This window comes from Manduca sexta, chromosome 5, assembly GCF_014839805.1.
Source record: "Manduca sexta isolate Smith_Timp_Sample1 chromosome 5, JHU_Msex_v1.0, whole genome shotgun sequence".
Taxonomy (NCBI): Eukaryota; Metazoa; Arthropoda; class Insecta; order Lepidoptera; family Sphingidae; genus Manduca; species Manduca sexta.
In genome coordinates, this window is record NC_051119.1 from 6,024,727 (window position 1) to 6,038,367 (window position 13,641).

The 13,641-nt window shown below is 35.7% G+C and overlaps 1 protein-coding gene across 3 annotated transcripts in view; it reads right to left on the reverse strand.

The window, feature by feature from the left end:
- Positions 1-13,641, reverse strand: part of LOC115452912 (laccase-4) — a 102,539-nt gene that overhangs the window by 43,270 nt on the left and 45,628 nt on the right. For all 3 annotated transcript variants that reach the window (XM_037444420.1, XM_037444416.1, XM_037444429.1), the window contains exon 2: positions 2,626-2,687. In XM_037444420.1, the coding sequence (XP_037300317.1) occupies positions 2,626-2,680 (55 nt within the window). In that variant the 5' untranslated portion in view covers positions 2,681-2,687. The remainder of the gene's footprint in view (positions 1-2,625; positions 2,688-13,641) is intronic.

Consider the following 13,641-nt stretch of genomic DNA (forward strand, 5'->3'; position numbering starts at 1 on the left):
GGGAAGCCGGCAGTAATCGGATTATGGACCCTTTACCGGTGCTGCTCAGCATCAGCCCGGAGTCATCACAGTCCCAATACGGTGATAAATTCTCCCCTAACAATAATAATAGCAGCCCTGTATTACATACTGTCACAGCACGGGCCTCCTCTACTACTGAGAGGGAATAGGCCTTAGTCCACCACGCGTGCCTAGTGCGGGTTGGTAGACTTTACACACCCTCAAAAAATCCTAATAGTGAATTTTTCAGGTATGCAGGTTTCCTCACGATGTTTTCCTTCACCGTTAAAGCAAGCGATAATTCACAAAGAATACACACATGATTTTTAGAAAAGTCAGAGGTGTGTGCCCTTGGGAATTGAACATGCGGACATTCGTCTCGGCCGTCCATTTCACAACCAACTAGGCTATCGCGCCTTTTATAATGCCCTATCACATAATAAATACTCATGGCGAAAATTGGGACGACTAGCTGCGCTTCTGCCTACCCCTTCTGGTAAAAAACGTGCGTGTGAGCATGCAACGCTCGCGAACTTACATTACTGCTGTGCCAAACACTGCACACGATTACAATCAACAGCCAGATATTTGCGTACAGCGCCGGCGACTAGCAGCGTTTTAATTAATATGCTAATTACATATCTATATGAGTATAAGAGCCCAATCTACCTCACATAATACATTGTGTATTTGTGTTAAAACAAGCGATAATTCACAAAGAATACACACATAGTTTTTTAGAAATGAAAGGTGTGTGCCCTTGGGATTTGAACCTGCGAACATTCGTCTCGGCACTCCGTTCCACACTCAACTAGGCTATCGCCGCTTTAACTACCGATCTGGGAATCAAATCTCATGATTTACAGCCCAAGTTCTCAGCGATTAAACCCATAACACATTAAAGTCTTCGCTTCGCTGGGCTCGGACTGCGCCAACCTTAATTTTTTTAACGGATGCAAACTTCCAATATAATTACATTGTATACGTACAGCATTCACGCCTTTTATCCCTGAAAGGATAGGCAGAGGTGCAAATGATGCACCTAGTTTTCGCCGAGCATTTTCTGTCTTATGATGCGATAGGGAACGAGCCTATAACCATATCAAACACAGTCCACAATCCGGGCTGATATTGATTAAAAAAATCCTATATCACTTTTCTCGACCTGGGATTCGAACGCAGCACCTTAGAGTGGTGTCATATCGCGCGACCCGCACGCAATACAACTACACAATTGATGCTGTCCAAAACAAAAACCAAACGTCAAAAACAAATTCAAATTTCGAATAACAAAAAGCCTTCATAGTAAATTCGAACATTCTTTAATATTTACTGTACCATTACGTCATCGGAATTAAAAGCGAAGGTAAGAGGCCATTATGCCGGTCAGATCTGGCCCACTGACATTAGATTTAATCTATGCTAGAGTAATGTGCTATGGAATTATCGCAATGTGGTGAGGTTGCGAAACGCATTCGAATTTCAAATATGTAGGCTACTTTTGCTCGCGGCTGTTGACGCGCGGTATTTGGTTAGTAACAACTATTAAAAAAGTTGTGCCCTTTCTTGCGGATCAAACTTACTTTGTAAACAGCAATATTGAGTTATTTAGCCGCGAATTGGAGTAGATGACACGCCGTCAAATTAAGGGTCGCATTTGATAGTTGCTATTTAATAAATCGTTCAAACGAAACTGCGTTTACTTCTAACAAACATCCAAACATGTAAACAATTTCGCTTTTATAATATTGGTGATGCACGGGCATTTAGACATCGCCTAAAAACAAGTATTTTTGCAATATATTTACAATTTGATTGCGCCAGTGTAAATACGGGCTAGTTACCGAAGTTACACTTCACGTTTGTCTGTTATACTAGTTCACACGTGTTGCGAAATCGTTCGATATACGTATAACGAAACTGGCAGTGATGTGACAGAATTTGACGTGCGGCAATTATCGTGAATTAGGGCCGGCGCACACGACGGATTTGTAGTCGGTTAGTGATTAAATCGTATCACTACATAGTATAAAACAAAGTCGCTTTCTCTGTCCCTATGTATGCTTAAATCTTTAAAACTACGCCACGGATTTTTATGCGGTTTTTTTTAATAGATAGAGTGATTCAAGAGGAAGGTTTATATATATAATAACATCCATTAAACAGTGGAGAAATGTTGTTATTTTGTTATGTTATACCCGTGCGAAGCCAGAGCGGGCCGCTATGTTTTTATATACAACGTTCACAGTTTTTCTGTAGTGTATTTAGTATCAGCATTGCACCCGTGCGAAGCCGGGGTTGGTCGCTAGTGATTAATAATACAAAGGGATCCCTTCAAAAACGAAACATTTGGAGTCAACTTTATTTCATGATTTCTTATTGTCACGCCAATGTTAAACATTGAACTAAAACTATTTACTGATTTCATCGCGGTTATTTATATTATTATTTTTTCCCGATGTTTCGAAATCTTTGCAGCCTTCATACAGGGCGGACTGAGGTGTTGATTACCTTAGAGGTTAGTAAATGATGACAACGAATAAGACAGGTCAGAAAAAACAAAGAAAAATAATTACTATTAGAAAAAAAATATTACTCTATGAAGTTAGTCAATTAAAAACTTACTGATGATAACAAGTAAGATAGAACAAACGATGTGGCGCCAGCTTCCTCGATGCATTGTGACTCTGAAACAATACAAAATAATTAAACTAAGTGTTTGAGGTCCGATTTATATTACACTAGCTGACCCGACAGACGTTATCCCGTCTTAACTATAAATTTGAAGCGCGCATTCTGTCGATCGCTTATAGTTCTGTCAAACAATTGACAGTTATATAAAATTAATATTTTCATTAAGTTTTCTTAAATTTTTTAATTTTCCGCGCAATTTTTTGAATTTTTTCCTTCATAAGAACTATCTCCTGACAATAAACAAACACAACAAAAAAATAATAGTGTAATCGGTCGAGCCGTTCACGCGTGATGCGATGGCCAAGGGAAATAGATATTCATTTTTATATATATAGACTAGTTTTTGCCTGCGGCTTCGCATGTGTCACGAAGTTTTTCTGGGATAAATAGTAGCCAATAGCACTCAAGTAATATAGCTTCCTGTCAGTGAAAAAAAATCAAATTCGGTTTAGTAGTTCCCAAAGTTGGCTCGTTCAAACAAACTCTTCAGTTTTATACAGGGTAATTTTAACATGGCGTTACCAAATGAAACCACATACTCGTCTTCACCTTTGCTGACATTGTGCCAAAAGTCATCAATTAATAACGAATATTTTCACAAAAAATCCTGGCTTTAGTTTTCTGTTTTTTTGATAATTTTGTATTTCTGACGGAAAGTATGATGTTACCGCTGCAACGAATTCTCTTAAAGTAGTAGTAGTGGCTTTAGGGCGCGTAAAATTAAAATCAATTTTTATTTATATTTATTTTATTCGAAAATTAAACTTTCTTTATTTTCATCTACGATTCAAATAACTTATTGTAAATTGTTATTTCCAACATTACGCGATGTCAAAATGACCTTGTATATTGGTTTTAGCTTTTGCTCGCCGCTTCGCTCGCGTGAAGGAGGTTTCCAGGATAAAAATCCCACTATATATTTTTCCAGGATAGTAGCTTATAACCATCCCAGGATCTTAAACTATCTTTAGACCAAATTTCATAAAAAAATATCCAGTAGATTTTGAAAAAACGGACGGAAAAGGGAACTTTGTTTTATATGTATAAATATATTTATTTATGAATCTCTGAGAAAGGGTAGTTTTATCAAAAAAACAATTTGATAGCTCATAATACTTAAATGCTGGCGACAGAATATTCGTAACACCACGGATAGCGAGGAAAGTGGGTCGCGTTCCGGGAACACTCTGTATACAAGGTCATTTTGATATTGCAATAATAAATAAAACCACACACTAGTCGCTACCTCCGCAAACATTCTGCGAAAAGTTATCCATGAATAACAAATATTTTCACCAAAATCCCAATTTTACTTTTCACATTTTTAATCGTTTTGTTGTTTAATGAAAACGAGCTGATACCTCGGTTTTACTTTCCAAATTCTTTATCATTTTGTAGTTTAATAAAAACTGTGTGTGGGTATTTCTGACTGAAAGCGTGATGTCCCTGCGACGAATTATCTTAGAACAGTAATAGTTGCATTATGGCGAGAATTAATAAAACTGATTTAATTGATATTTATTTTCTTCAAAACTTACAGTTTTTTTTATTTTACATCTACTTAAGTAACTTATTCTAGTGTTATTTTCATGAAGATAATGTGGTTTCATTTAATAAAGCAACGTCAACATGACCCCGTTTATCCGGTACCTATGAAGCCGGCATAATTCTGGCAACTGATAAGGGATAATTAATCACCTCTCGTCAATCGATAGTCTTTCTGGACCCCACTCCACTTACTGTCAGGTGCAATAGGATCAATTTGCTGTGAACGGATAAAAAAAATCTGAACCGTCTCGGGGGCGTTATTATAGTTTATGCGCTGTATGCTGTAAGACAACTGTGGTCTCGGGCTCATATCCCGCGTCGTGAAAACTGGATATTGAATTATTCTGCTCTATTCGCCCGGAGTCTGGAATTTGTGCCCAATGTCGAAAGGCTTGCCCCCATCAAGGACGGAAAACTCAGCCGAAAAGTGGGTACTATATTACGCTTCTGCCTACCCCTTCGCGGACACAAGCGTCATGTGTGTATTTAAATATACGTTCTTATAGCTCGAACTAGGTCACGGATGCTACTGCCTTATTAATTAGAAATAATGTACCGCCATTACGTATCTTGTATGCAGTTATTACATTTCACGCTAGGTGAGCAGAACTATAGAGTTTATTGATCCTATTAGCTCTTAGATTGTGTTTAAAGCGATAGACACAGTATTTTAGATATATTTCCTTATAGCATGACGTCCATAACTGTATCCAATTTTATTTGGCTACAGAATGATATTAAAACTATAGCTGTATCCATATTTTTTGGCTACAGCATAATGAAATAGGAATAGTTGTATCCATATATTTTGGATACAGCAAGATGAAATAGCACTTAAACTTTAAATTATTAAACGTTGAGTATGCATGGTTAATGCAGTTGTCTCCTAGAGAAAGGAAGAGAGCTTACTATTGTGTTTTGAAGAATTAAAATTTTTGAAAAACTATTATGCCTTTTTCAGCGCATACATACCCTCAAAACTCCTATACAGAAATTCTTAGGTATGCAGGTTTCCTCACGATGTTTACCTTCGCCATTAAAGCAAGGTACCCTATGACGTCCAAAAATAATTATACTTAAAATTATCCTAGATAAATTATATCGAAATTCAAGTAAAAGATAATACTCAATTAGTAAAACGAATTGACCCAATAAATTACCATTAACCAGTTTCAGTGACAGGTTAAAAACCCCATCATTTTTGGAACTGGTGAAAAACAGGTTTCTTTGGTGATTCCCCGCTGCATTTGAGTTTCGCATAATCATTGACACCATTGCATATACACCGTGATTTCATAGTCATTTTGGAACCGAAAAAAATAAATTCTGTATCAATAATAGAGTTTAAAAAATACTTATCAGAAACTATTTTTTTTTAAATCAACAGTATAGTTAATTCACTTTTTTTTGGTTCTACAGATTGTTCTAATCATTTTGGAACAACATATAAAAACAGGAACACGTTGGATGCAGGCCGCTTTCGACAAGTCCGTCTGTAAATTTGCTGGAGGCCTATATTCAACAGTGAACGTTATGTGGCTGATGATGATGATGATGAAAAATTTTGGTTCCAAAACGACTATAAAATACACAGCGTGTATGGCGAGTGTTAATATCATTTTTGGCACAATGTTAACAGAGGTAAAAACGTATAGATAAGTGTATAACCACAAGGTACTATTTATTAACCGAATGTTAAAATAACCTTGTATAAGGGTGGTATAATAATTGTTGTAAACAAACTTTAACAAAATGACATTTAACCATAAAGGTCACTCATCATTATTTATGAATTGAAATACAAAGTTATGAATATAATGTATATTATTTTTCATTTTACCTCTTATATAATTGAGGTGTTATTTCGACATGCAATATTTAATAATAACATACAATAGTCATAATACAATATTAATTACAGTAAATTCCCGCAATATGCAATAACCAAAAAAAAACAAAAGAACACAATATCATTAACTTTGATGCTAATCTTTTTTACTATACTCTGGTTATTTTTGTTTTTTTTTATCTCTATTTATAATATAAAGTTACAAACATTACACATGCTTAATTTCGTCACGACAGTATAGACTGATTCAAATACGGAGATTTCCGGTTCTAATCATATCATCATATCAGCCCTGTATTATAATACTGTCCTACTGTTGGGCACGGGCATCCTTAACTATTGAGAGGGATTAGGCCTTAGTCCACCACGCTGGCCTAGTGCGGATTGGTAGACTTCACACACCCTCGAAAATTCCTAATAGAGAATTTCTCAAGTGTGCAGGTTTCCTCACGATGTTTTCCTTCACCGCTAAAGCAAGCGATAATTCACAAAGAATACACACATAATTGTTTAAAAAAATCAGAGGTGTGTGCCCTTGGGATTTGAACCTGCGGACATTCGTCTCGGCAGTTCGTTCCACAACCAACTAGGCTATTGCCGCCGGTTCTAATAGGCCGGCATAATTATGTCGACTGCTGAGGGGTAATCATCTCTCGTCAGTCGACATTCTATAGGACTCCACTCCGCTTACCATCAGGTGCAGTGGGGTCGCTTTGCCGCGAACGTTCAAAATAAAAAATAAAAAATCCCAATTGAGAGTAATGCGTTAATTTCATCGTTACGTTTCTATCAAACCTATAAATACCCATAATAAAAAATTGAATTGTCCTACTTTCGATTCACGGGCGAGACTACAAAATTTGCCTGTATTTTAATCTGTTTTAGGTGTTCGAAATTTGTGGTTAAGATCACAGTAAGCCCTCTGACTATAAAATGAAATTGTTTATACTCGATGAACTTTATTTGCACTATGCTTCGAGTTATATTAAAACTGTAAATAACTACGTACTAAAAAAATATAATCCACTACTTATATTAACCACAACCTCGAAGGCATACTCCTGAGTCAAATCCTCTGAAATCATTCAAGTTGGCAGGCACTTTTCGAAATTGTCCTGGATACATAAAATCTTCAAATGTTGGCAGCAAGCCAAATACAATAATGAAATTGCGAGACTTAAGAGAATTGGTATACTTGCATGCTGAAGACTGTAATGCATTGATTCCCAAAGTGAACACGGAAGATGACGGGGGTCTACGATGGCATGACCAAAAACTGAGGGTCCACAATTCGTAAGCGGGGGTCCACTTAAATTTACATCGTTTTAATGACCAGAAAATGAGGGTTCACTATGCATAGGCAGGGGTCACAAAAAATTTCATAGTTTTTATAGTAAAGAACTAAAATATTGCCTTTACTTTCCCTATAAATGTAGGCAGATTTTAAGAAGAAGAAGAGATTTTAATTAGCTCGACGACTGTTACGTGTAAAAACTTGCATGTTCTGGGTAATGTCGTAGAAATTTAGCTGCAGGAGGTCCACAGGAACTAGCAAAATTTTGAAAGTGGTCTATGAGAAAAAAAGTTTGGAAACCTCTGCTCTAATGCAACAGAAATACTGATGTATGAATGCGAAAGATGCGAGAAACCGTCAAGATGGATGTGACAATCAATAAAGACAAAGGGATATGAGTCTATAAGAACTAAAATTCTCCATAAGAAACTAGAAAGTATGTGCTGTCTGCCAACCCTCACTAGGCCAGCGTGGTGGACTAAGGCCTAATCCCTCTCAGTAGTAGAGGAGGCCCGTGCTCAGCAGTTTGACAGTATATAATACAGGGCCCTTATTCTGTATGATAGTGTAAACGCGTAACGCGGCCGTGTCATGTTATCTTCGAGAAATGTGTGTGGAATGGTATTCTGTAAGCCAAATTTCTATAGTCCTAAACATGATGGGTTGTGTTACGTGCTTGTTACGCACTGTCAAAATAACGTGCGGGATAGAGAATAAGGCCCCAGGGCTGATATTATTATTATTATAATATGACTACTACATAAAGAGACAACTCTCATTGCACTGCTAACAATTTCAATTTAGTCACATTCTAAGCCGTATTAGCTGGTGGTAGGATATATTTACACCGTACACAAGGTATTAAAACCCGGCGTAGTGCCTCACGTAAGTGTGTCGCGTTATGGAATCAGCCTATGTATATCCGGTTCCGACTGGCCGGCATAATTGTATCGACTGCCGAGGGATAATCATCTCTTGTCAGTCGACTCAACTAACCATCAGGTGCCGTGGGGTCACTTTGCCGTGCTTAAATAAAAAAAAAAACAGGATGAAAATACAAGTAATCATTCTTCATCATATGTGATGGTGTAATCCATTGGAAGCGCCAAACCACGAACAATCAACAAATATAATTAACTTGCTACTAATCGTGGGATGTATCAAACTAGAATCCGTAAAAAAACAGTAAAACTTTCCGCAACACATGTAAGGACATGTGCTTATCCAAACATTCTTAACAGATAACATAACGACTTAATTATAATATGTAAATATAATATAAAAAAAAAAAGTCACATGACGATGACGCAGTTGAATGAACTGCATTATTACGGACACGTGAGCCGATTTAAAAGAAAAATTTCAGTTCGTATTTGGAATTCCATAATTTAAATTTCGAATTTAGTTTTTTTTCTATTCTCAAGGGGTTAAAGATCAAAAAATATACAGCCACATACTACGTATTATTTCTTGGCTTTAATATTTCATACCTATATATTAAATTAAATACATTAAATTTTTTTCTATTCTCAAGGGGTTAAAGATCAAAAAATATACAGCCACATACTACGTATTATTTCTTGGCTTTAGATTTCATACTAATATATTAAATTAAATACAACTTATGTTCTCTATTTAAAAAAATAAACTATGCGTCTGTTATGACCTCCCGGATATTAATACTATAAATAAATATTTCACGAGGTAAATAAGGAAAATATTTAAATTTATAAAATGAATAGACATTGTTATGCTCGTGTGACAATAAAATATTTTGAATATACCAAATATATTATTAATTTCCGCACAATGAAGTGTCACAATTTACTCTAAAACAATAAACACAAAACAATATGCATTAATATTAACACCCATCAGTAATTTTAGAAATATGGAAACAATGGACTCTGTATAACCTAATAGATATTTATAACGGCGTAAAATTATTATTATGGTAAAGCATTGTCTGTTCACCAGCATAGGGTTGCCAGTGCTACATTGCTAAAATAATTGGTTTTCTAATATATATAAATACCTTCTGCACAATATGCATTTCTAAAATGACAATTTCTCATTTGCGTCTCTTTCGTCTATATATTATAGTTTATCTGATGTTTATTTGACAAAAACAGTTTATCTATAACAATAATTTAAACTCATTATAGTATAGTCAGTCTGACTAAGGCCAAGACAATTTTGCTCTGAAGTGTGATACTTGAGACGCTGCCAAATTTCAAGTCATGAGATAGTCATTATTTTATAAATCCGAACTAACATCAACTCAAATGATATCTTAAGTCACAATATGTATTGGATTTTTACAGCTGACATTTGTTTTTTTTTTAACAGCCCCGACTGTAATAACAATCTCTTATAGTATAACTTAAGTTTGTTTAATTAAAAAGATATATACATTAATTTATTTATTGAACTTTATATACAAATTTATTCAGTTGGACTTAATGCCATTGGCATTCTCTCCCAGTCAACTTTAGGGTAGTGCAGAGATAAATAAGGTAGGTGCATCGCGGTAATATGACCCTTAAGAAAAAAAGATAAATATATAAAAAATTATGTCTACTTGAGATTTTACTCAAAACTGATTGATCTATTAATACTGCGTACAGCAACGTATAATTTAAAAATTCTGACCATCCGGCCATGCCTAACATCGCAACAGTATCGCGAGATCGTCACAGAATACTCTGTCGTCCGTTACGTCAAACATTATGTGTGTCAATGGCGTTTGTTAACTCGAATGCACTATGACCACGCGCTAGTATGGTGGTTGTAGGGTTGCCACTTTATGGGCAAAAACAAATGTTTTATTTCCATAAACCGGCAAACTGTCGGTAGCGTAGTTGTACTGTGTATGCGTCTGAAGGACTTGTATCCATGGACAGAAATAAATAAAAAAAAAAAAAGTAGTTATACTGCAAGCGCGGTACGGTAGCGCTGTGAGGTCCTGGGTTTTTAACCCCGGGTCGGGCAAAGTGATATTTGGGTTTTTCTGCTCAGTATCAACCCGGAGTCTAGAATTTGTGCCCGAGACGGAACACATTTGGCAAAAAGTAGGTGCCTTGGTTGCATTTCTGCATACTCCTTCGGAGATAAATGCGTGATGTGTGTGTCGAAACCGGCAAACTATGTAGAATGTTAAATATTTTTAACGATCATAAGCCGCCTTCAATAAACGATCCCAATCCCTTTTTTGATCTAGCTGAAAAAGGACCAATCTAAACAAAGTTTTTTTTGACACACTTACATATTATGAACTATTTCGATTGGTTCATTCTCGGAATCAGATTGTAGATTGAGATTGGGATCGTTTATTGAAAAAGGCTGTTAATTGAGATGATCTCTGACCCTATCTGAATATCTGTTGACAACCCTGTTCACGTGTTTTATATAAAATAATGCGCCATTAAAATAATAAATGTTTATCTATACATTCTTTAGAAACTACAAAAAATTTGCATGTCTATGCTTATGAAAAAAAAAAAACAAATATGTTGTTGGAGATGTTTATCGGTCATCTTTACATTGTATAAGTTATGGTTATTTATTTAAAACTGAAACCAGTTTTACTTTGATTTTGACCTACGAATTTTCATATAAAAATGAGTTAGTTCAAGAATGTATGTATCTATACTAACATATAAAGCTGAATAGTGTTTGAACTCGCTAATCTCAGTAATTACTAAACTGATTTTGTTTTGTTTTTTTCACTAATAGCAAGCAACACTGCCGAGCTAAGCGCAAAAGCGGTATGTCAGGAAAACTTTATTTCGAGATAATCGAAGTCTTGTAAATATAGTTTTTCATGTAAAACTGAGATAGAGAAACTCTTTTAAGGTTATTTAAAAAGTTCTAAACAAGATACCGTTATTTAGGTAAGTTCATTGGATGGGTATTTCTTTAAGCTATCTGACGACATCAAAATCAAGATTTTTTTTTTTGAAATACCGCTTTTGAGCTTAGCACGCCAGTACATTACTTCTGATTGCTATAGGATTTTTTTTATCCATGAAAAATATTTATCCCGAAAAATCAAACCACCTTTCAAATTTTAATAATTTCATTCCTAGTTCCGCTTATTTTTTTTTCTTATTTTACCTAAGATTAAGCCTACGTATTTTATATTATATGTACAGTCAGTCACAAAAGAAACTGAACAATTTAAAACTACAAAACGATTGTACACTTTAACAATATAAATACTCTAAAATAAAGTAAACATTGTAAAAAATATTTTAAGAACAATGATCACGACCTTTAAAGGCGATTTGGAATGTTGAATTTATTCAGCAAATTTTGTGGCTGACTATAGGTATATCATGTTTGTCACACGGTTACACTAAATAATCAAACATTGATAAATGAGTAGATACCATACTGGTGGTAGGTCTCTCATATGTGAGAGTCCGCCTGGGTAAGTACCAATGCAATGTCTATTTCTGCTGCCAAGCAGCAGTGTATAGTCACTGTTGTGTTCCGGTTTGAAGAAAATTGTAGCCAGTATAACTACTGGACATGATAAGACTTAACATCTCATGTCTCAGAATGGCGAGCGCAGTGGAATACCAAACAACACTTTGTAATTCAAGGTGTTGGATGGTGTTTCTATTGTTTATGGGTGGTCGTATCGCTAGCCATCAGATAACGACAAGCTCGTTTCGTCATTCAAAGCAATAAAAAAATATGTTTCCATTTGTGGAACCACGCTTGGAAATTTTACGGGGGATTTAATTACACCAAGACGACCCGTTATAAATAGTATTTATCACACTCAGAATAATTTCACATTTATTGGGTTCTATTCCCACCCTATCACATCATGGGACGAAATGGCTCGAAACAGTGGAAAGAGGCTCTGCCTACCCTTTCGGAGATAAAAGGAGTATGTATAATTTATTGTTTACAAAAAAACTAAACACTTGCATACGACACGTGACTAGTATATAAATAACCGGACTCATGGCCCCTAAACGTAAATTTAAATAATGATAAATATACCAAATATCGCATTTATAATATTTATAAGTTATTAATTAAAACTAATATCAAGTTTTATCGTCATTGGTCTAAAGCAAAGTTTCCCAATCTTTTTTATAGTGCGTTGTTTGTTTACTCGTTTCTGTCAAACGCTCTATTCTTTTCTCTGTTCTGTTTTTGTTTCTGTCGCTCCATCGCACTTTAAAGTTTTTCTTATAACATTTGTTTTGCCTGCGGACCTCCTGAGTGGTCATGAAGCTCTGGTGTATAGATACTAGTTGGGGGTGGTACAATGTTTATATCCCGGATAGCGACCATACACAAGGTGTTAAAACCCGCCGTAGTAGCCCGCGTGTGTCGCGTTCCTGGGTCAGCCTGTGTGTATCCGGTTCCAATAGGCCTGCATAACATCGACTTGCGAAGGGTCGTCTCTCATCAACCTTTTTTTATTATTTGACGGGATCGATTCCCGTTTCATACGGGCGAATATCCAAAAATCTTTGTATGCAGTTTAAATTGTTTTTAAAATCAAAATAATGTCTTCTATCAGTAAAGTTTTCTATGTACAATGTTTAACATACTTTCCTTTCATATGGTATACACGTAGGAAGCAGCGGCGAAGGGTGAAATCGTTCAAAAAAAACCCGAGACTGAAAAAAATGTCTTATACATATCGCGGCCAATTTTTATTTATTTAAAAAACTAAGACAAACGTAAATAAACCTAAAAGGGAAGCCGATAGGAATCGGGTTATATGCTTCTCCACTGGTAGGAAGCCCTGTATTATCTTTAAATCGTAAGATATCCTCAATGCCTGGGCTAACAATCTATATATATAAAAATGAATCTCTATTTCCCTTGGTCACGCCATCACGCATGGACGGCTGGACCGATTTCACTATTTTTCTTTGTCGTGTTTGTTATTGTCAGGACAAGGTTCTTATGAAAGAATAAAATCAAAAAATTGCGCGGAAAATTAATTTTATATAACTGTCAATTGTTTGAAATAACTGTCAGCGATTGATAGAATGCGCTGCAAATTCATAGTTAAGACGGGACAACGTCTGTCGGGTCAGCTAGTGACTAAATTTCACGCACCATCGCCCCCCGCGACATTGACAAGGCCGCGGCAATGACCAGCCATTTTCGATTAACAGTACCTGATACGACAGGAAAGTATGGGGACGCGAATTGTTTAATAAGGATGTTGTTTGTCCTTCAAATAAAGATAATATAAGATTGTATGAATGTAAGGGTTTGT